The 24,466-nt window shown below is 46.4% G+C and overlaps 1 protein-coding gene across 1 annotated transcript in view; it reads right to left on the reverse strand.

Annotated features, from left to right (window-relative positions):
• Cnksr3 (CNKSR family member 3) overlaps window positions 1–22,947 on the reverse strand; it is an 88,043-nt gene extending 65,096 nt beyond the window's left edge. The window contains exon 1 of the mRNA XM_046456619.2: window positions 22,365–22,947. Within this exon, the coding sequence (XP_046312575.1) occupies window positions 22,365–22,416 (52 nt within the window). The 5' untranslated portion in view covers window positions 22,417–22,947. The remainder of the gene's footprint in view (window positions 1–22,364) is intronic.
• Window positions 22,948–24,466: the final 1,519 nt, after the last annotated feature.

A 24,466-nucleotide genomic window follows, 5' to 3' on the forward strand; every position in this document is an offset into this window, starting at 1 on the left:
TTCCAGACACGTTTTCTTATGCAACAGGCTGGAGAAGGTGAATGGTGTTGCGTCCAACCTGTTCCCTGCGGTGACCTGCCACACACTGTGCCCTCAGGCACTACCAGTACCCGACCGGTTCTCAGGTGCTTTGCCTAGGAGGGCCCCTTCCCCTATCTCAGATCTGGTAGCAAGGTCACCTTTACCCTTTAAAACCATCTTCATGGAACTGTCTCCTAAGCCACATACACCACCACTCTGGGCTCCTCTGAACACCTCCTGGCCATATAAGCACGGCATTAGGCCACTGGACGAGTTATGTCACTGGACGAATCAGACTTCGCTGTGCAGTAACTAGCACTGGCGTCTCTTCCCTGCTGGACTGAACGCTCCCAGCATTGGGTCCCCAAACCAGACACCGGCCCAAGCACATCCTAGGTGGTCAGGGGAAGGGATGAGGAATGCCCCGGCTGGTGGGCGGGGACTCCCAAGCCCTGGTTTGATGTGAGCGAGGGGGAGGTTGGAGGAAACAGTAAAATCATAAGCTCTCTGGACGGGAAGTCTGGAGATTCCGGTTCTAACCTAGGTTTCAGGTTTCGCCACTCCATCTCAGCCACCGCAGTCCTTAAGTATACCATGAAACAATGTATTCCCTCAAAAGAACATGCTTTTGGCCTGGATGATCTAAGGTCATGGTCAGCCCTCAAAATTATAGTCAGTGATGGGGGGGAAACAAAAAAAGAAAATCATAATGCTGAATTCGCAGTTCAGGAAAAACTCCCTCTCTTACATCACCAGGAGTCAAGAAATTCCCAAGCACCTACTAAACGGGGTGTCTTCCAGTTCACCAACCTACACAAGATTAGCATCTTGGCATTGCCTGATGCTAATGCCCCTTCACCATAAAGGTCTCCCTTGTGTCCTTCATCCTAAACCTACATGCAATTCTCCTCTACATGCTCTCCAAAATAAAATAGATAGATATTTTAAAATAAAAAGCAGTTGCTACCATCCTAACTGATGGCAAGGCCTCTTGGCAAATGCGACCTTCACAGGAACACCCACAGCCAAGCAGGATCCTAAGGCCAGCACACAGAGGCACTCAGCCACACAAGCCAGGCCGCTGCTGTCCCGGGGCTTTGGAGACAGGGATCTCATCTGGGTTCCTCACCCCTGCTTTCACAGGGAAGAACAGAGCAAATTCCACTGAAGGCAGGGCTACCAATCAGTTTGGGTTTCATTTCTTTATGGGGTGTTTTGTGGGAGTATTTTTCAACTTTTAAATTAAAAGGACAATTTTGAAAATTGGTAGCCTCTAAAATATGCTGCTTGGGAATCTCTTAATTATAGCTTACATCTCCCTACCTAGAGTTCTACAAGTGTGATACTGGGGGAGGAAGGTGGCTATAGATATCTTACAAATAAACTTTTAAGAGTATTAATTAACACAAAAATATAGTCAATTGGAAATTAATCTAGAAAAGGTTATATGGCAGTTTCTCGAGAGTTGGAAAGCATCTTCTTTGGCTCACACAGATTTTTTCCAGTTTCAAGACCCCTTTTCTACATTTGTCTCTGCTGAAGTCCTGCTCTAGAAGCAGCTACACACTAAAATAAAATAATAAGCAGTGTTTCCCTTGGCTCTAAGAGGCCTTACCAGTGGAGTCCTCTTCATCTCCAGATAGATAGACAAACCACATCACCTCTGGAGCTATTTGTCTAACACCCCAGGCCTCCCCAGCTCACAGCAGGCCTGACTCTTGCTCAGCATAAGCCCAGCTCACCCTGGACACCCTGGGTGTGCTTAACATCTCTCCAGGTTCCTATCAGTGAAGGTGCCTCTCCAGCACCTGTGACGATCACTCTTTCCCTCTTCACACCTGCAACCTAAACTTGCTCCGAGAAGTTTGTGATTTTCTGTGATTAGGAAACTAGGAAGCAACTCAGTGAACAAGGAACAGCGGCCAGGGCCCCTCTGACAGCTTTTCCCACAGTGCTTATAGGAGCAGATCTTACGAAATGATCTCTTGGCTCCCAAGAAGAAACCAGGCTGGTTTCCTTAATTGGGCTTGGTGAGACAGAGCACCTTCCACCTAGGGCTGTTCCGCTGGGACAATCACTCAGTGGTGAACATGCTACACAGAGGACACACCCATCTATTACTGTCACACCCACCTGTAATCAAAAGCCACAGTAAAGCAGGAAATGTAGTAAGTCCAGGGCACTGACCATGATAAAGCAAGGAACATGCCCTTGAAGGTGCACTTGGTGGCCGCTCCCCTCTGTCACTTAGTGACTGCATCCCACATATCACTAGAGGCAACTGCCACGTCCCAAAACACTAGGCTGGGGGAATTACCAAGGAAAGAAATTTAGGAAATCATTTGCCATTTCTACTCCACGTGGTGAAGGGTAAGAGGCAGAGCTGGTTTCTCTTCCAGTGTCATCTTATGTCAACCTACCCTGAGAAGGACTTGTGATCCAATTTTCTCCTTACCATCCCTCTTGCTGATATGTAACTCCGTATTTGTAAAAGGCAGAGTGGCCTTGCTTAATGTGAAGTTGATCCATCCTACATCCTACTGGAAATGCGCAGTTTTCAGGATATGCTGTAGTCCATGCATCGGAAACAGCGCTTGCACTATGTCAGGCGCCGTGATAACAGCTTCCCCTGCTTTATCTCCCTAGAGTCTCCCCGCAAGCTCTGAAAGTTCAGTAATAGCATGATCGAAACTTGAAGATAAGCTAGTTGACTAAGCAATGTACATAACCTGCCCATCACCACAGACGTAGTAAATGACAAGGATCCAAACCTCAGCAGTCACTCCATGGAGCTGGCTCATAATCCCTGTGCCATACTGCAACAGCCACAAGAGTTTTAGAATGAGGAATGGCTCACACACCAACACACAAATTTGTACAACCACACCAGAGGGAGATTATGAATGAAGGCAGGAATGTATTTTCTCTCCAGGCAAAATCCTTGAGAGGAACACAATCATTCCTCTATTGCAGGCAATTAACTAGAGGCCTGTGCTTTTACCTTCACCCCACACAGACACATTCCAGGGAGAGGCATGACTTCTAAAGCTAATTCCAACTTGGTTAGAGACTTTCAGGTTTCACCTTCCTCCCTATCTGAGTGTTGACCAAAGACCTTCACTTCCAGGTTCTAATTTGAGCAGATTAACAGAGTCCACCCTTGACCATCTCAAGAAGGAATGCTAACAGGGATATTTGGCTTTCAGAGAAAAACAATGGTTATTCAAAGAGAAAAAAAGGACACTCACTATGTGGAATAGGAAACAAACCAAACTCCTGACATCACACTGTCACAATATGTCACTCACACTGCAACTGTGGGTCTGTAAAGAGCAAACAAAATCAACAAGATCTGTACTATGCAATCTGCCTTTATAAGAACAATGTGATAGTCCAATGATGCTCTTATAATGTTGGGTTATATAGTTACCACTAACGATGATAATTATCTACCTTAAGCCACAAAATTGAGATCTTTTGATGAGTCATTATGAAAGATTGATCCCACCTCGTTTATCATTTCCAGGAAGCCTAAAACAATTGCACTTTATGAGACAGAGTTTTCCTAGATCTCCCCTGAAGTCCTAAGATTGCTTATAGGCACTGATATTTTTATTTCTTCATTGTTATCCTTAGAAAATGTCCCTTTTCTCCTTGATTATGAGACCATGATTTGGGGAGATGGAACTTTTACAGCAGGGTCAGAAAGTTACATATTATCTCAAGTTAAATTTTTAAATTAAAAAATATGAAAAAGGTCCCAATATACATAATACCTTAATCATGTGTGTGTGTGTGTTGGTGTGAATGGAACCCAAGGCTTTGCACATTCCAGGCAATTAAAATATTTTTGCAATATCCTGCTAGGGACTTTTCTTAAGAAATAAAAGAGAGGGGCTAGGGATGTGGCTCAAGCGGTAGCGCGCTCGCCTGGCATACGTGCGGCCGGGGTTTGATCCTCAGTACCACATACAAACAAAGATGTTGTGTCCGCCAAAAACTAAAAAATAAATATTAAAAATTCTCTCTCTCTCTACCGCTCTCTCTCTCTCACTCTCTCTCTTTAAAAAAAATAAATAAATAAAATAAAGGAAAAACAAAACAACCTCAGAATGTGAAAATAAATCTAAAGATACAAAAAGAACTCAGAAATCAATTTCAAATTGTTAAAACATGCAGATAGAGATGTTAAATTGAAAGAAAAAAATCTGTATATGTCCTCCAAGGGACCATGTGTGTTCAGAAATGATGGGGAAGGGTGTCCAAGGGGGACAGAAGCAGAAAAATTGGAGCTGGTTTTTTTTTTTTAAGAGTAACTATTTAAAAACAAAAAATTTACTTCGTTAAATTATTTGAAAACCACATTCCTCTGAATTATAACTTTCGATTGTTGAAAATGGAAGCCTTCCCAGAACTCAGGATATGTTTAACCCTGGGAAAGAAATGACAATGTCAACCACCGTAACCATCCGGAAAACAATGCAGAGAGAGAGAGAGAGAGAGAGAGAGAGGGGGGGGGGGGGTGAGCCACACCCTTCAGAGGTGGTTCTCCTCTTTTCCTTTCCTCCTGCCACCATCAAGCCCATCAGTTTTAAGTGTAAACTGTGTGATCCTGCAGGGTCCGGAAGTCAGAAAGGAAGACCCACGTGGCTGCTTCTGCATCTGCTATGCCAAGGGCAGCATTCACTGGGGTCTGGGTCTGAAGTGTTCATAGTAGCTACTTTCAGGACTCGGGTAAAAAATCGCTCCACTCTGGCAGGTCTATGGGTATAGAGACTAAGCATAAGGTTTACCAAGTAGAAATGAGGCAGAGAGGCAGAGCTGTAAATAACGGGGTACTCATGTGCCCGAGCACCCCTTTGTTGGCACTGGGAGTCCTCCTTTCCAGCCCTTAGATGATATCTGCCCACTTTTAGAGAATCAATTCCAAACACTGCCTCGCTTTGGCTGACTCCACCAGACTGGAGTCTCTGAACATACAAAGACTGCATTATGCCCAAAGCATTATTAATCATTAATCAGCAAAGAGCAGCAGATCACGGGTGATAACACAGAACACCCACAGCCCAGGGTGTGACCTCCAGGATACACCCCCTCAAAACCTAGGTAGTCCAGGTTCCTCACCTCTGGCCACCCCACCTTCACACCTCCCCATTCCCCACCGGCTTCCTTTTCTCTCTCATCCCGTCACTCAGAACTCCTGTCTCTTCTTTTAGCTCAAGTCAGTATGCGGTAGATCTTTCTATTTTTTAACAAAGACTTTTTCTGTTTCCTGAATTAAAGTCAGATCAGTGTTACATTTCACAGATCAAAGGAAATAAATACCCACAAAATCAAGGCTCTTTTTTCACAGAGCCCTTAAGTGATGTTTCCCCTAAGATCCAGGGGCTCCCCATAATAGGGTGACCAGTCTTCTCCAGGTGGAAAGCCCAGTATGGCACCAAGCTCCATGAAAGAGGCCAGTGTTTGTGTGATAGAATTCTGAATCCAATAGTAAAACAGAAGCATTTAAATAAACAAATACACACCGATGCACATTTAAGTGTGTCTGAGAGCATTTAATAGATACACACATGATGTGTCTGTACTGTGGGTCCAGGTACTTGTCAAGGAGGGCAGAGCTCACCATGGGTTTTCACCTAGTACTGGCATAAAAAGGGCCTGGTGACCTGGCACCCTCCGCCCCACCTCTCCGGCCGCATCTCTTTCTACTCTCCACCTCACATCAGACCCAGCTCGGAAGAGTTCTTTCTGTCACTAGCGAATGCCATGCTGTCTCTTGCCTCACAGTTTTTAGCCAAAAAGCATTTTTTCCCCTACACAAGGCTTGGTTAGCTCTTGTTCACCTGAAAGGTCTCCATCTAGATGTCTCCTCCTCCAGGAAGTCTTCCCTGGAGGCCCCCGTTCAAACCTGGAGTGAGATACCCCTCCTCTGCAGCTACGATGGCCCCAGCTTAAATGCCTGTTGACTTGTCTACACTCCACACCACCTGGCCAAAGGTATCAAAGAAACAGGGACCCTGTCTTGTTCACTGCGCTTAGCAGAAAACATTACCCATGACAGATGCTCAATAATGTTTGATGAGTTATATCTAAAGTTGATTGGTTTCCACTAGTTGTACCAATTTTCCTGCTAACAAATGGCTTCTCCCCATGGGCTACAACATGCATTATTGTTATATGATTCCATGGTATTCTGGATGCTTCCCGATAAATCCTATGAGATATGGAGGTAACTCAGCCACGTGGAATTCTTCTAAGGCTTTGGGTCTGTCCATTATCAATCTTTTCTACACAACTGGGTGAGCTATGGAATAATACAGAACCCAAATAGAGACTGTCTAATCTCACTTCCAAATTCTCATTTCCAAAACCTATGTGGAAAAAAAAATGGAGAGAGAGGGAATTTCTGCTGAATAACGCGTCTCTGTAGAAGCCACCAGTACCTCGCCGCTCACTAAATAATGGCTTTGTTCGTATTCAAGAGATTGCATCATCTACCGTGTCCTGTTTCCCAGGTCAGGGAGGACCTCACATGTCCCATTTTATTAAATATCTAGTTACCAAATGGTTATCTATGACAAAAGTTGGAGTTTAAAAGGAACTAAAATAAAAATGCATTCAGTGCTTAAATCATCCTGAGAACACAGCAGGGCCAAGTTCATTCCAGGAGGTGCTTTGTCAGGACATGGGTTCCTCTTCTCACATCTGTTCTTAAACTTGCTCTAATCAGACACCTGCCCCTGACCGAATCACCAACACTCCCCTGTCCAGCTCTCCGAGGACCTCCCCCAGGCTGGTTCTCGGCCCTTCTCTCACAGGCCGGACAGCATACTTGCCAGCGGGTCAGCCCTCCTCCTGGGAACATCTTCTTGCCACGGGACACGGCCAGCTCCCAGTTGTCCTCCTACCTCCTGGCAGCAAGTGCACAGCAATCTGTGCTGGTTCCTCATCCCACAGTCCTCTACAGAACATCTGCTGGGCCTTTCTCCTCTGTCTCCCTGTCGTTGCTCACTCGGCCATATCATTCAGTCTCTAATGCCACCTCTACTCTGATGGCCACCATCTTTCTCTCTCTATTACCAACACACACCCCCATTAATCCAGACTCATGTATCCGACTGCCTGCTTTCTTGGTGGGCTCACAGGAACTGCAACCTTAAAATCCAGAGCTTCCCCTGCCTGCTTCTCCCACAGTCTCGCACCTCTCAGTAGACGGCCACTCTATTCTTCCAATTCCTCAAACCAAACATGTTAGGGGCACCTTCTCATACCCACACCCCGCCCCTCAGTAAATTCCACTGGCTCTTCAGAACACTCGGAGAGTGAGCACCTCTCACGACGGCCACCAGCTGGACCAAGCATCCTCTTGCACGCGATTACTGCCATGGCCCCTCATCCAGTTCCCCAATTCCACCCTCACCCAGCCACCGTTATGATCTTAAAATGTAAATGTGATGTCACTCCTTGGCTCAGAACCCTCTGATGGCTCCCAAAATACTGAGTGGAAGCCAAAGCACCTATCGCGTCACAGGCCTCCACCCATCTGGCCTCCCCTTTCCTCCTGCATCTTGGCTCCTTCTGCCCTTCTTCCTCACTCCCGCTACCCGAGCCACTCGGGTTTCCTCACCTCCTCAATATGGCGGTGCTCCCTCTGTCAAGAACACTCTTCCACCTGGCGGCCACACTTCTCACTGAAATCCGCTGGTCACTCAGTTAAAACTGTATCCCTACCTCCTTTCCACATCCACCTGTGGTCCTTCCCCATAGTATAACTCATGCTCTGAATTTACTGATTATCTGTCAACCCCCACTATAATATCAGCTCCTGGAAAACAGAAGCTATTGATCACTGCTATATTTTCAGCTCTCAGGACAGGGCCTGGCAAACAGTAGGCACTCAATATGTTTGTTCTTGTTGTTGTTATTTTGGTATTGGGGATTTAACTCAGGAGCACTTGACCAGTGAACCACCACCCCCAGCCCTATTTTGTGTTTTATTTAGAGACAGGGTCTCACTGAGTTGCTCCGCGCCTCGCTCTTGCTGAGGCTGGCTTTGAATTCACGATCCTCCTGCCTCAGCCTCCTCAGCTGCTGGGATTACAGGCACGTGCCACCGTGCCCGGCAATATGTTTTCACAATGAATATCAACCATCTTGAGATTTGGTGGAGGTGCCAGTTAACTCTAGTTACAGCCAGTGGATGAGGAAATCAGAATCAGTGGCTCCGAATGTGTTCCAGCAATATATGTCCAAGTTTAAAACTTCATTTTCATGTAAGTGGGGTTAGTCTTCATTTAAAAGTCAGAGATGAGAAAGTGTCAAGTTTTAATAGAAACATTAAACCAGTCAGCACACAAGAAAAATAATCTATAGTTTTATAGCTGAAAGTAAAGGGTTTGTTCACCTTCCCTGAGAGAAATCATAAAAGAAATAACACCTGCTCCTAAGGGCTGGGCCAATGATGGCTAGGAAAACGGGCCACGTCACACCCATTCGGGAAGGACCTACCACCCCTTCATTTAGTGGCAGGCCCTGAGGGGCCCTGCACACCCTTGGTTCTCCCCTGTCCTGTCTTCTACTTGCCCGCTTGCTCTGAGTAGCCAGTGATGTCAGGGACTGGCTGACCCACCACACAGCAACTGCGGCCAGCTGGGTTAGCCAGGACGGGCATCTCACTGAGCGCTGCACAGGACTGCAGGGATAGGCCACGTGCATGTGGCACTGATCAGCACTGCCTCACACCTCCACTCACAGCCTCCCGCAGGCCTCTGCGCCGCGGGGTTGTATTTTGTCGTCTGTGACTTAGGGTGTGCTCTGCAGGAATGATTCAGGGTGACATAGTCATGTATATTGCATCATTTCACACTCAAGTTCAAGGACCTGAATTTCAACTCAGGCCAGCCCACTTTAACACATTCCGTCTGTGAAGCTGCATGCTATTTGCACCTCATGAAAACAGGAGACAATCAGAGCGCTGCAGTAAGAGAGGGCATTTTGTTTCCTGAAATGTTAGAACCCGGCAAGACGGTGGCGCTAAGCAAGCTGCGTCATCCACACACCAGAACTGCTGTGGAGGTGGGTCTCCATGAGGGGTGCTCACCCCAAACCCACAAAGCGGCTCTTCCCCAGAATCCAACACTTTCAATGACACAGCCACGCCAAGTCACTGAGGCAGGAGATCTGTACTTCAGAGTCCCCACTCTCCCCACTCCCATGGTCAGACCCGCTGAGGCTTCGAGGGTGACCCAGGGAGGCACCTCTCTGCATGGCTCCCCACCTCTCTGTATGAGGCGCTGCCCCATCGGACTCCAGGGTCCTCCTCGCTCCCACAGTTAAGTTCTGCCCGCAACACCACCTTTCAAACCTCTGTATGATTTCCCCAGAATCCAGTAAATTAAAAACAAACTCTAAAAGTCAGTGGGTCACAGATCATCTAAAAACACTTACCCCACCACCTGTTAAACACACCGGTCCCCTGGGCCTCGGGGCACAATGACGACATGGCCAGCATCTCTGCGAGTTAGGGCCAGCAGCCACCTATCTGATCCCTTATCAGTGACACTTATGACCAGTAAAATCTGAGCACCAACATCCTTTATGTGTCCTCAGACAACGTGGCTGGGACAGATGAGCACGCATCCAACCAACCCAGGCCAAACTACAGAAGAAGTTAAGAATGTGGGCTAACAGTTAGAAGGTGTGCCACAGCAGCCAGGACTTCAGGGGCCACCACCCTGGAGAGACCACGTGAAGGTGAGTCACATTTGCCTGAAGGCTGTTACGGATTCCAAGGCAGATGAGAGGAGAAGGCACCCAGGACTCTGAGTGAGCGCAGGAGGAAAGCCACCTGAGCGCCTGAAGTGGACAAGCGAGAGAACGAAATGCGCCTGGGTTCCACCACCTGCAGATGACCAGTGGGGGCCTCTGGATGGATTCCCTTGCAGTCCTTTAAACACAGAGTCACAGAATCTCAGAATTTGAACATATAGCACACTAGAACCTAAAATAATAAGTGTCCACCCAAAGTTGCTGGATCCCTGTTAAATGTATTTAAATCTATCTTTTTTCCATTTACCACAGTCCAGTCGAATGTTTAAGGGAGAAGGAAAAGGTGGCTCAGTGGTGGAGCGCTTGCCTCACACAGGTGAGGCTCTGGGTTCAATCCTCACTACATAAAAAATAAATAAACAAAATAAAGCTTTAAAAAAGTGAGAGAGAGAAAAGGAACAGTCACAGTATTCTCTGGATTTTTTTTAATTCAATGGTAAACTGCAGGTTAAATTGAAGTAGGCCAATTCGAGACTATTAATAATGTATGTTTTTCCCTTGTTCTGGAAACTTCTTAGGAGGCCAAACTTATGTAAGTCCCTATCAAAGAGCAGCAAGGGGAGATGTCTGATCCTAGAATCAAACATTTTTTTTATTCAGGCCCCATTCATTCACCATGTGACCTCAGATACATGACAGCTTGCTTTCCTTAACTCTAAGATAAAGATGATAAAAGTTCCAGCATCAAATACACATTGTGAGGATTAAATGAGATAATTCATGAAGAGCTTTAGCAAAGGCAGGCTTGCTAGACTCTCAATAAATGTTGCCTCCCTCCGAGAGAACCATGAGCTTCCCATAGACAGGCTTCAACTAAACCCACTCACCTTCCTGTCCCTAGTGTGAAGCCCAGTAATTGGCACAAAAAGGGGAATCTATACCTGTTTTTCAAAAGCTTTCAAAAAGGAATTAATGGTTGAAATGAAAACCCAATGAAGGTTTAACAAAACATCATCTATTATGAATATACACACAGGTGTGTCTGCTGGTGTATGTGTATAATCTGTGTATGATACATATATACACAGCCTGTGTGCTTATGAGGCAGACTGAAAGTTTAAAATAAACTATAATTTTTCATGAGCAGTTTGCCAATCATAGCACCATGAGATACAAAGAACTAAAAATAAAAACCTTGAGCCAATTCACAGTATGGTAATTCAAACAGGACTCCACAGACCCACAGCAAAATCTGGACATATACTCAAAGTTACACATGAAATCTGACTGTACCAACAGAAACAGGCCAACACTACAAAGCCAATCCTGCAGAGAGTCCCTCAACCCATGCCAATTCCTGTGTTGGTACTGAAGAGTGACTAGCCAACAGTCTGGGTCCATCAAGGCATCCGTATTTCTGGCTTAACAACAACTGCTTGGAATTGTGCATTGTGATTTTAGAAACAATGGAGCTGGGTAAACGGTAAAATGAAATCATAGGTTAAAAAATCACTTACTAAATAGCTGATGAATTATTCTGTAGGCAATTATATTCACATCTTACAGGAATAGTTCTCATTAGAATGTTTCTCATTAGAGATGTCGGGTGTCCCCCAAAAGCCCCTGTGTTGACGCAGGAATCTTCAGAGTTGAAATGACTGGGTGATGAGAGCTGTGACCTAGTCGGTCCGTCCTAGTTTGAACAGACTGAGACGTAACTGTAGGCAGGTGGGGTGTGGCTGGAGGAGCTGGGACCCTGGGGGCTGCCCTGGAAGGGAGCATCTTTCCTGCAGTCCCTTCCTGTCTCTGCCTCCTGGTCACCAGGAACAACGGAGCAGTGCTCCTCACCGCACCCGTCCACCATGATGTTCCGCCTCCCCTTGAGCCCACAGCCATGGGGTTGGCCCACCGTGGACGAAACCCCCCAAACGGTGAGCCGAAATAAACTTTCCCTCCTCTAAGTTGTCCTTGGTCACAGGGACAAAAACCTAACTAACACAGACAACAGATACCTGATGCTTGCTATCCACAGAGGGAATTACAAACTGGCCCAGAGAGGTTTTCATTTGGCCTATGCCAAAAAAGCCATAGATGGTTTTCTAAAACCTGGGAAATGTCACATAGAAACTGATTTCTGGATTCACTGAAAAAGAGAAAAACAACAACCAAAAAAAAAAAAAAAAAAATCTAAAGATCTGGAAACTTTAGGTCCACGATCAGCAGAAAATGAACAATATCTGTGTCTGTGGGTCTCAGTCTGCCCTAAGTATTGGGAAAAATAAAAATTAAAAAAAAACAATTCTTCCTGGCTAATGAGACATGTGAGACACAGGATGAGGTGGTTTGACTCGCAGCACCCCAGGCCACCTGGAGGACGTTTCTGTAAAGCCTCACGCCAGCCCACTCCATCTCTGCACTGCCTGGTGACCCTGCAGGGGCCTGAGTCTGCGGCTCCTGCTGCAGCCTCCACACCATCCTGGCCCTCAGGTTCACTGCTGCGGTGTCCTTTCTCTGCTCACGGCTGTAGGGCTGTCACTCCACCTGCACTGACTCAACATCCCTGTCCTGAGACAAAGGAGCTCTTGACCTTGAAGTGCCACAGAGTGGTCCCTGCCAGTATTTCTCTTCTCTGCTCTGTCTTTCCCCCACTTCTCTCTGCATCTCTGTGTTCTGTTGGAAGCCAAAACCCTGGAGCTCAGTGAGAAAGAACAGCTATCCATTCTCTTCCCCAGGTGGATGGGGGAGGTGTTACATCCTGCTCCTCCATTTGAGGAAAGTCTGGAAATTCCACACGCAACCTAAACAGGTCCCTTCAGACCTGTGAAACGCTGCCGGCCTCCTGGGTCCGAGGGGGGCTGAGCTCTCACAGAGGCACAGAATAGGATGCCCTGGGCCTGGCACTGAGCAGCTGGCCAGGAGCCCAGGAACTACAGCCTTAACTCTTCCCTGCCCGTAGTGTGGAAAGGACACTTAACAAACCCAGGCACATTAAACTCCTCCACTTCAACAGGCCACACCATCCCTGCCAGAAAAGCCCTCCTTCCTAATCAAAATCCTGTATCAGCTAAAAGGCAACCGTGAGCAGAAGTTATGGGACCGTCTGACTCTTGCCATTTACTTCTGTGTGTTCCATGTGGAGGCTTGTGACCAGTGGCTCTCCAATCCTCAGCCTCCACCAGAATCACCTGAAGGGCCTGTTAAGACCCAGCGTCCTGGGTCCCACCCTGGAGCTTCTGTGTGTCTGGGCTTGAGAACACAAATGTCTGTGTTCCCAGGTGAGGCTGGTGCTGAGGAAACAGGTTCAAGGACAATGGTGAGAAGTCACTAGAAGCCACCACCCGTATGTGGCTAGGTGTCTTGAAAAGCTTAGTTTAAAAACTAATTAGAATAAATTTAAAAAGAAAAGAGGAATTAATTGTTAAAAAGAAAAAAATCTTTAGTGATCATTTATAATAGTCACATATTGACAGATGCCCCTTCAGTTTCCCTATTCCACAGGGACAGCTGATCTCTGTTACCATCCAAACAAGAATGAAGAAAGTCCTCAGAAGGCCACCCTTTACAGCTCGGCTTCCCAGAAATGTCTTCCAGTTGGCCTGGGGTGCTAAGAGTCAAACCACCTCATCCCGTAAGTCTCAGATGTCTCACTACCAGGGAAGAGTTGTTTTTGTTTTTTAATATCTTATTAGTGACTATTTTAAGCTTCTGCGTCGACAGAGCCATCTTCAGAAATGCTGCTCCCAAACCTGTCATCTGCTCATGGTTAGTGAAGTCTCCAGTCAGATCCGTGCTAAGATGGTGCTGCCAACTCCAACAGGTGTCCCTCAGCGGGTCTGCCCTGCACAGTGCGCTAGTTTTCTGCTACTTCACAGATCACGTTCCAGCTGGTATGTTGCCCTGCATCTCTTAAAGACGCTGTGATCTAAAGCTACTCTGAGAACATGCAAGATGGTTCCATTAACACATACTTAAGTAAGTTTGGAAATGCACGCGCGCACACACACACACACACACACACACATTCCCCCAAACCCAAAGCACTGAATTTCCCCTCTCTTTCTATCTTTGAAAACAGGAAATAGAATGCTTCTTTCACTAAAAGGTTTTCCTCGGGAAGCATGACTGAGATTATGATAATCCTGCCTTTTGGCAAATAACACATAGAGGTTCTCCTCCAACAGGTCTCTACAGATGGTCTCCTGAAAGGTGGCCTAGAAGGTGAGCATGTGTCACAGGATAAAGCTTCCAGGCTGCTCTGTGACAAGCCTTCAATTCCCTGTCCCACTTGCTTTCCCCTATTGAGAATTGATGCATCAAGTGCTAAAAAGAAAAAAAAAAGTGTCCAATTCTTACTTGCTGATAATTTCCCAAAATAGCATCTATTCAACCAGAATGGCTATATTCTCTAAAGTAAAAAATTAGGACAGTCTGTCAGCAGAGCAAAATATTTTAAGTCAGATCTGCCAGTTCCATTACTCAAATAGAAAGTTCCAGAAGTTTTCATGTAGAAGGCTTTCTAATTTTACCACCTATTGATCTGTAATCTAAGGACTTTCTTTGTCCTAATAAACACAACTGCGTTTGCCCTTCTGGTCGCAGGTTAAAAACTGTTCAGTTAGCCAGTTGATGTCAAAGAAAACAAAGTAGGCTGAGTCCACTTTCACAAAAACCCTATTCATAGACGAATAAGCAGTTCAGAAACTGTAGCTCCAGCAAAATGTGCCGGAAAAGAACAATGACGTGGAAGAGCATGTGGAGGCAGGGTCGGAGTGTGCCTCTATTTTAAATGACCACCTTCATGGCAAGGGAGCCATCAGGACGAGGGGAGGGCAGGCAGGTCACCTAACCCTGGGGGAGAAAGACACAGAAGTCCCAATTTCAAATATAATATTAAGTTCCTGAAACTTGAAGCTATGGCTGTCCCTAGATCTTGGCTACAGAGAAGCTGGAACCACCAACACAGGAGCCCAGGACACCATCATCTCCACAATATTGCAACACCTTTCAGCAGGGCTTTCTGAATTCACTGCTGCCCCAGGAAGCCACAAGGATCTCTCCAAACACAGATCAGATAATGTCATGCCTCTGCTTCCCATCAGGAAAAAAATTTTAAAAACCTTGCAAGCACCTACAAGATCTGGTCTCTTTGTGTCTCTCACCTCCTCTCTATCCACCACTCTACAACCCTACCACCTTCAGTCTTCAGGACTCACAACCTTCCATTCCACAAACCCTCCAAGCTCATACCACTGGGCCTTTGCATATGCTATTCATGCCCTCTCCTATGATGCCCTTCTCCCTAGTTTTTCCATGGCTGGTTCCTTCCTGCCATTCACACCTACATGTCATCTTCTCAGAAAGGCTTCCCTGATCACTCCATCCAAAGGAGCCTTTACCCACCCACTCTCCTTCAAATCTATGCTTCACTTTCCTTCTGACACGTATCAGTTCTATTTTCTCATTCATATGCTTTGTATTTGTCATCTCCCACACCTACCACACTAAAGCAGGGACCACCCAGATCCCTGCCCCTGGAACAAGACCTGGAAATGACTCAGTCCTCCTCGGGAATCACCATCAGCGCTCCATAGCCACAGTTTCCCCATCGCAGAGTCAATAAACTGCAGATTGAAAAAAAAATGTCTGGAATGGGCACGTTTAGACTTTTTTATTCCTGTCATTATGCCCTAAAGATACAGCATAACCACTATTGACATAGCATTACCTTGTCTTAGGATAGTCTAAGTAATGCAGCAATGACTCAAAATACAGTGTGGGATACGGGCAGGTTGTGTGCAAACGCTATGTCAGTTTACATAAGAGACTGAACCTCATAGAATCATTCATTCCCTTATTGAGCTAGCTGCCTTCTGAAGCAATACAACCCAATCAACAAACTTCAACAAAGGAACCGCTAGTAACATCCCAGCTGCAAAAAGGTCAAGTTCAAAAACTCTAGGATCCTCCATACGCTGTGTACTGAAAGCAAGGAAAGAAAAGGAACAAGTCCCGTGACTATAAATCCCAAAGAAACAATCAGGAACGAGGTTCCTTGAAGTTGCCCCTTCCCACACCTGGTGATCAGGAAGGAACTGGGAGGTGCCCACTGTGACGAGACGAGGAACCAAACAGAAGCCTGTGAAATCTCGTCCTGGCACCTCCCCTTGGACTCTGGACAACCCATTTAACTTCCAAAAGCCTCAATTCTGCTCATCTGCAATGCAGATGTGCCTGTCCCCAGGCCTGTGAAAAGATTGGAAAGAACAAATCTGTTGGAAGTGCTCTGCTGAACTCATGGAAGTAAGGCTCAATTGATTCATTCAAAGCCTAGGTCATGGCCAAGCCAGGGATGCGACTCCAGGAAGAGCAGGATTGAAAGTGAAAAGGGAAAGTGGGGTGAGAACGTGAATGTCCCCAAGCACAACCGCTTAGGGATGGCCATGGGAAAGCAGGGACCCTGGAGTGGTGAGGCAGACAAGAGAGGTATTCACAGTTACACCCAGTGAGATGCAAAAAGCTGGTCTGATGGATGAGACCAGGCAGGAAGAGTCTCCTCCCCCTCTACTTGGGCACGGGACTGAGACACTGAACACAACATGACCTTCCAAACTTTGAGAACTGTGCTCGTTATTTATTCCTGAAGTGACATTCCACGTCATTTCCCATCATCAGTGAAGTCTCCCCTCAAAATCAGGTAAACGTGAAGAACCCCAAGTAGTCATAGTCTACAGGACAATGCAACTAGCCAAAAGCCCATCTTGTCCTCCAAGTCCCGCTGAGGATCTTGAGAACAAGCTGCAGCCATAGTGACCACCAACCACCCTAAAACTCCTCCTTCCTAATTGCCTTAAGAATAAACAGGACATTGTGGGAACTCTTGATGTGCTGAGGGATAGGTAAGAAATCTCAGGGGAAATGTCTCATTTCATTTGCTAAGAATCACCTGATGCTGTTGCTAGGTGGTGCTTATATAAATATAAGCACACGCCCTAAGATTGCTTTTCTGTTTTAATGAGTAGCTAAGTCAAGCATCCTCAAATTAAATGTCATTACTCCAAAACTTAAGTAAAACAGACTAAGCACATGTCCGATCAGATAACTCAATGACACAGTGGCAAGACTATCAGTAAAGTTCAAAAACATTCTGCAGCTATGTCCTAGAATTGGTCTTCTCAACTTGTAATGGCTTCATGGATTACCAGGGGACCTTGTTACAACACAGATTGCGATTTAACAGGCCTGAGCTTTTGCATCTCTGAAAAGCCCCCAGGAGAGGTCAATGCCCCCGGTGAGGGACCAGATGTCTGAGAGGGGTCAGCAATGGACAGTAAGAGCTATCCTAATGCTGTCCTGACTAAAGTCCAGTTACTATTAAATTTTTTTTTAAATATTGAACTATGATTTGAATTGATTGACCCCCCCCAAAAAAATTCATGATGTTGGCAAGAGACTTTTGTCATTCAGCTACAAGAACCTTCTGGATCAGCTCCAACTCCTACCCAGACCCTCTGACTTGTTGGCAAACACTAGAGAAATCTCATTGGCACAGACCGATGAACGTGGATGGTTGGAATTCACCTTAGGACAGACCCAACTGCTCAGAGAGAACAGTTCATGTCCTGGAGCTATAGGATAAAAGAAAAGAGGGAACAATAAAAACAGGAGCAGTAATTTACAGAGGCGGAACTGGGATGCAAATGGAGCCTGACTCCTAAGCCCACGCTCCCAACCACCAAACCTCCCTGCCTGGTGCAAGGCACCAGGTGAAGAAGCCATGGAGCCAGGGACAGCTTGGGCACCACCACTCACAATATGCCACCCTAAGCAAATCCTCTCTCTGTGCTCACATAGTTCCTACAGCTCGTTGGGTTTCCTGAGAGTTAAATGAGGGAATCCAAAAATCAAGCTCATAGATCAGCAACTGCCATATAATAAATGATTCAATCAATTTTTTTCCAATATTATGATCCAGAAAACCTATCACTGGAGTCAGGAGCTAGAATAGAACCTGACAGAGTAGAATGAAAAGAAGTACTTTAACCTATGGATGAAAGGTAGACCTACAACCGCTGTAAAAATGAAAAGTCCTCTCCGTTCTAGTGACCACAGAAGCTAAAAGAAAAGTTATTCGCTAAACTGGAACCAGGTTACAAAAAAGAACTGGCCTCCACATAGGTGGTGGTGGGAAGGGCATAACAGGACAAGGTGGTATGCTCAAGGGACTCCAGTAGGCCAGCGCTCTAGAGATGACATGGAAATCCAGCCCCTGCGTGACCACACGGAGAGCCACATTAAGATTGTTGGCTACTGTCTCCTAGTAGACATTACAAGGTAAGAGCACAGGCCAATGCCTGCAATCCCACAGGCTCAATTATCCAGGAGGAAAAACTCTGCACTTTGAATGGAGATGGGAAAGGTAACAGACCCTTCTGGCCAGGAAGACTTCTGTTCTAGAATGAAAACTGGGCTGATCATGGCCAAGGGTAGGACAGGCCTGCTGGGAAAACCAGTCCCCCTCCTCCTTGCTGAGCACAATGGCCTGAAAACAAAGACTACTTGCATATCTGCATTAACAAAACTCCTAACATTTAAATTAAGTTTGGAAACAAAGACCTCAGATAAGTCAAAGTTTTGACCTGAGAAGACTTACCAGGAAGAAGTCATAACACTCTTCCTAAAACTAAGCTGGCCCCTGGGCTGGATGAAACAGGAAAGGGTGGTGGGAACTGACAATATGCAAGCTCATCTATGAAAATCAGTGTGTGCGAGCTCCTGTGTGGCAGAGGGCAGGGGCCGCCCACCACTGTCTATTCTCCCCTTCTTCCTTACTGACCACATCCCAGTTTTTTTCAAGGCCACAATATACCACACTTAAACAAAAAAACAAAAAACACTACAGTGACCTCCTCCCCGACAGCATGAGGTGGCCACGGGACAGTTCTGCAACTAAAATGGAGGCAGGGACCCTGGATGGAATCTCAGAGAACTCTAAGAGGAAGACTCCAAGCCACCAGGCTTGGCCTCTGTGGGTCCTCCTTGCTCCTCCCTGGAATAGAAGCACAATACGGGGGTAGCGCAGCCACCTTACACTGAGCTATTAAGTAGGAAATGGACATGACATGCTGGGCCACCCCTTTGCCATGTGCTGGGAGTGTCAGAGAAGACACAGGAGCCTGGGCTGCAGACTGCACCAGAGCCCCCATTTCATCTGCCTGGCCAGTGATCCCCAGACTCTTAGCAGAGAAAAACAAAACCCTCATTTGGTTAATCCACTGGCTCTTCTGTGCAGCCAACTCTCCATGTTGTAAAAGATCGTTTGTTTTGCAAAAGTCTTTACTGAGGCAAGGTGCCATGAGCTATGAATTAATTTGATTTATAAATAACTTTCTGGCATATTCGTATACACAGAATATACAGAATGAAACATACACACAAAGGAGGATTCTCCTCCACTAACACATAATCTGATAATTAAATCATGAGAATCCTAAAGGCCTACAGATGGCTAAGCTGAAGATTCTCTGTGTGTCTAGGCATGGCCTTTAGAAGAAACTCCTGAGAAGACAGACTGAGGCAGAATCTAACCAGTTGGGGTCAAATGCTGCTCTGCTACCCGCCAGCTGGGTGACACTAGTGTCCTGGTTTTCTCAACTACAAGATGAAAATAACAGTTCCTACTTCAAAGGCTGGTTGCGCACATTAAATGAGTTGCCATTCATACAGCACTTAGACCTATGCCTGATACAATGCTAATATTTACTGAGCATTTATTAACATTATGAGAAAACTGAAAACTAGATGAATTAATTCATTCTGCAGACGGCAACTTCTTTTCTAAGGCATGAAGCTGGCTTACAATATCAACATGAGCTCAGCTGCAGATGTGGCCAGGCTTAGTTTTAAACCTCAGGCTTTCTCCAGGGCTCATAATCACCACACTCATATTCACACAATACCAAGAGTGGCAAAGTCTACATGAAGAGCTATTTATCTGGGGATGTATTTATAAAATGAGGGTTGGAAGGAGAGATTAGCAGAAACCACTAAAAATAGTCCTATAAGCAAACAACTTTGCATAAGTCAACGATTTATTAAAAGTCAATACCTGAACATCATTATTATAAAAAACATTCATGTGCCATGCAGTCTGGAAGAATGTGGCCTCTTGTCACCTACGTCAGTCATACATTGGCTCCTTTCATCTTTTTTTAGATTCAAACAAAGAAAATATCCAGGTCTTTCTATGAGGTTGCACTTAAGGGTCCAAAAGTGCACAAGTATTTTGTATGAAGTTGCCAAGTGCTAGCCACAGGTATGTAACCTAATAAGTATCAGAGGTATTCAGCCACCCACACTGACTCTTTCAGGTCAGTAGAAAACTCTTTCTAGATGAAAGCAACCTTGGCTCAGTCACAACGTCAAGGCAATTGGATACCAAAAACACATTTTAATCAGTTCTTCCTTTTAAATGCTAAACAAATATAACAGCCTGTGAATTTACACTTCTCTCCCAATCCCAAGAGGGGCCAAAAGAAAAAAATAAATAAAAACACCATTGACAAATCTTAAGGGTGTGAAGATCTTTCTCACAGCTTCTTGTGTGCCCATTACCATGTTTCTTGTTGTACATTATCAAATAGGTAGGTAGAGACTCAGAAAAGTCAAGATGTAACCCTTTCATGCCTCTAGGGCAGTATTGTCCAATAAATATACAATGTAAGCCACAAACATGAACCATGGATAACTAAATTTTACTTAAGAAGGTAAAAACAAATAGGTTATACTAATTTTAATGACAAATTTAACCCAATATAAATCTATTGGGTTACTATCAATATGAAATAAATGTAAATACTATCAACATGCATGCAATAAGTTTAAAAATTATTAACAATCTAACATTCTTTTTTCATACCTAGTCTTCAAATGTCACATGCATTTTATATTTAGAGCACTTCATAATTCAGAATAGCCACATTTCAAGAACCCAAGAGCCAGTTTGGCTATTGGCTACCATTACTGAACAGAGAGGTTCTAGAGGCCAAGTTGCTGAAATCACCAGTTTCTCATGCTGTCCTTGAGGATGGACATACAGGTGAAATGAATCACCAGCTTAGTCTCAGCAGTCGCTAGGTGGGGATTTGGTAGCATCTTGAATGGAAAAATATACTTCATTTCCAACTAGGGCACTGGCAAGTATATAGCTTTTAAGACTACCATGCACTGGCAATGCTATTTACCATTTGTCCAGACAAATGGCGGCACAGTATCCAAGTATTTGTTGTTTTCATCCTTGTTTCACCCAAGAATCCAGGAAATCCTGGTCACCCTTCTCAAGGAGGATGTATTCTTTCCCTTCCCTCAGAGGAGCAGGAAATGGTCAGACATACCCAGAGCACAACCCACACACCTGACAGCCCATTCCCGTGGTCTATGACAGGCACAGGCATGAGAATGAGATGATGGGTTTCCATGATGCTGCAGCCATGGGTGAGACGTTTGAAGATGAGCTGATCTTACCAGCATCACCTACCTCACAGGCCTACTGGGACGACCAAGGGCAATAACATAGAGCTCTTAGCAAACTGTGAAGCGCTATACAATTCTAGTTACAATATTGAGAAAGGACACCATTCCTCACCTGAAAGAGCAGATAGAAAAGAAAAAGACAGTAACTTCAAACAGAGGTGCTGAAGTGGGGAGGGGGAACCCCTGAAAATCTGCTGGTCGTTGGTGGACTTTGTTCTCTTGGAAGAGTACAAAGAGGTCTGAGAAGCCTCCAGCACCTTTTGCTGGGAATCTTGGGAGGCGCTAAAAAGTACAGACAAGGAGGAGTAAACCTTAGCCCTGTTTCGCCGCCCATCACCCACTGCGTATCCTCGCACAACTGAAGACAGGGCTTCAAAACAGATCTCTCCTTCCCAGGAGAAAGGTGGCCTGAAAACCCTGCGCCACCGGGGGGTACTGGCGCCTTCCCGAGCTAAAGTCACCGCCTCCCCGGGAGCCTTGGCTCTAGGTTTCTCTCCAGCGCAAACGCCACAATGCTGGCTCCGTGCTGCCGGCTCTACCGTCTTTTCCAACCAAAACAGACAGGCTCGGCCAGGGCCGCGGTCTCCCTTTACCTGTCCAACCGCCCGGTCATGCCCGCGGACTGCACTGGGCAGGCAGCATTTACAAGGTCCAGCGATAGTCACCCACACAAAGGCGCCTTGTGCCTCTGCGCTCGCGGACGGGCAGCCAGGTTCCCGGGCACGGCACCCGGACAGACAGGGAGGGCGCCCCCAGCGCCAAGCCCCGAATCCCCAGTCCTTATTCCCAGAGAAAGCCAACCCCTACTCCTGTTTTAAATATGGGGCTCCCTTCGGCTTGCCACCATCCGCACCCCCAAAAGGAACAGCTCAGAGCTGGCACACACGAAAGGGGCGCAAAGGCCACTCGGCAGAAGTTTGCATTGTCACCGCGCTGTGCTCTCGTCTTGTCTCGCCTGCAAGAGGGGCTGGGCACCCCCTCCCCAGCTCCAGCCCGCCCCACTCCAGGGCTGCAGGACGCCTGGGCCCCCCAGGTCCGCTCACCTCTAGTCCAGTCCACCACCTGTTTGGGGCTCCACTTGGTCACGGGTTCCATGGTAAAGGGCTTCGCTACCCGCTGGGCTAAGGGAGTCAGCGGTAAAGTGCTGCCTGCGCCGCGGCTCGTCCCCTGCGCGCCAGAGCGCCCCGTCAAGGCTGCATGGCAGCGGTCAACGGGTCATCCCGGCGCGGCTCAGTCAGGGGAGTGCGGCCCGGCTGCCAGCCCAGGGGACAGCTGCGCAGCTCCTCCTCTAACTGCCACAGTCCAGCTGCGCTCTCCTCCTTTCCCCGCCGCCGCCGCCGCCGCGACCCCGGGCACAGCTGCTGCTCCTGGTCGACAGCAGTTGCGGGCACGCAGGGCTGCGACCCCAGACGCCTGGCCTCAGTTCGGCCCGGGACTCTCTCGGCCTGGGACCGCTTCCTCGGCTCCCAGAACGCGCGCTCCGCTCCCCTTGGGCTCCTTCAGTGCGCCGTGTGCTCTGCTGGGTCCCCGCTCCGCGTGCGCTGGCGCCCGGAGCCTTCCCGCCCGCGGGCCCCACCTCCTGCGCCGCGCTCAGGGGCCGCCCTGGCAGGGAGGAGCGCAGAGCGTGCGCGCTCGGATTACAAAGTTTCAGCTCCCGGTGTCGCTACCCGAATAAAAGAGGGGGCGGGGCAAAGACCCGGGAGACACTCCTGGGAGGGGGAGGATCCGACTCTGGTTACTTTCCCTGGTTAAGCCTCGAGAGCGCACACCCAGAGCGTCCCGGCCGTACTTTCCTTTTCAAGGGGCGGGCTGTAGCTCCAGCGTGCATCCTGGAGAGCCGGTTGGCTCGCGTGAGGCCCTGGTCCTATTGGAGCAGAACAGTCTCTGAACGTGAACAACAGTACACTTAAAAAAAAAAAAAAAGAAGAAGAAGAAGTATGGTCTACACGTTCTGTTCGTTTAAAATGTTTCGTATCACAATCACAATATTGCTTTTCTATTCCGCTGTCCTCGTTACAAGTGGAATTATTTTATTTATTTTTTGTATGAAAAGATGACAATGTAACGCTTAACGCTATTGCAGTATTTCAATTTCTCAAATTAATCTCGGCAGACTGGCAGCTCTTCACGTTACACATTGCCATATTATAGTATTCATATTTGCAAAGTGAGCTAAGGCTCATTTAGATTAGTCATTAACCTTGAGGGGGAAATTGTTAGCCAGCCAAAGGGGGAAAAAAAAAAAAAAAAACTGTGTGCATAGTTTCAACGACTAGGGAAGAGCCCTTCCACATTCATGAGTACTCAATCTGGGACCAGAGCTAACACTAAACTGTGAAAATCCTAAATGCCACTGCCTATATCTCCTTCAAGCCCTCCCTATTCTACCTTCCAAATATGCATAGAAGTTTTCTTGGCCCTTAGTGATTCTTCCTTTCAATTAAAAGGTATTGATTTACATTTTGCCTTGGCAACTGTAATCCCTTAAAGGTTGAACCTCCTTCACATTATATAGTGCTTTTTCTCCTCTTCCTCTTCCAACCAACTAGCTCCTAGCATCTAGTACAAGGATATAGCTAATATTTATTCATTCAGTAAATATCTGTGAATGCTGGCCATGTGCCAGCCACTGCATTAATTCACTATTTGTTAAAGTGGGATAATAGGTACTATTTGGCCCATGAGGGAAAGACGGCTAGCACCTAGGCATCTGTTGTACAGTGTGATGAGCTAGATCAATAAAGCAGAAGACACATTAAAGGAAGAAAAACATCAGAACCCCTCTCATGCAGTGTATCTATAGGACTGAGGAACCACAGCAACACAGATATACAGCTATCAAACACAATAGGATTGTTGTTTTGTGCAAGAGTGATAGGCAGACCGGGAAACTTGGCAAAGTCAATGATAAAATTCCTGATAGAGTAGTCGTCCTAAAAAAAGAAAAAAAGATCTTTGAAATCATCCATTGTTAACTTTATGGCAGTTAAGTAGGAAGATGTACCTGGACATTTGTTCACTGGAAGATATGACCAATCTCATCCATGCCTTTATTTCCAGCAATCACTACATGCTAAGTCATTAGCGATTATGATTCGGGTGACCACATACTTTATCTCCAAATCAAAATATTCCTGGATATTGA

Source organism: Marmota monax, unplaced genomic scaffold, assembly GCF_021218885.2.
Source record: "Marmota monax isolate L192 unplaced genomic scaffold, Marmota_monax_Labrador192_F-V1.1 WCK01_AAM20220418_F8-fsc00164, whole genome shotgun sequence".
Taxonomy (NCBI): Eukaryota; Metazoa; Chordata; class Mammalia; order Rodentia; family Sciuridae; genus Marmota; species Marmota monax.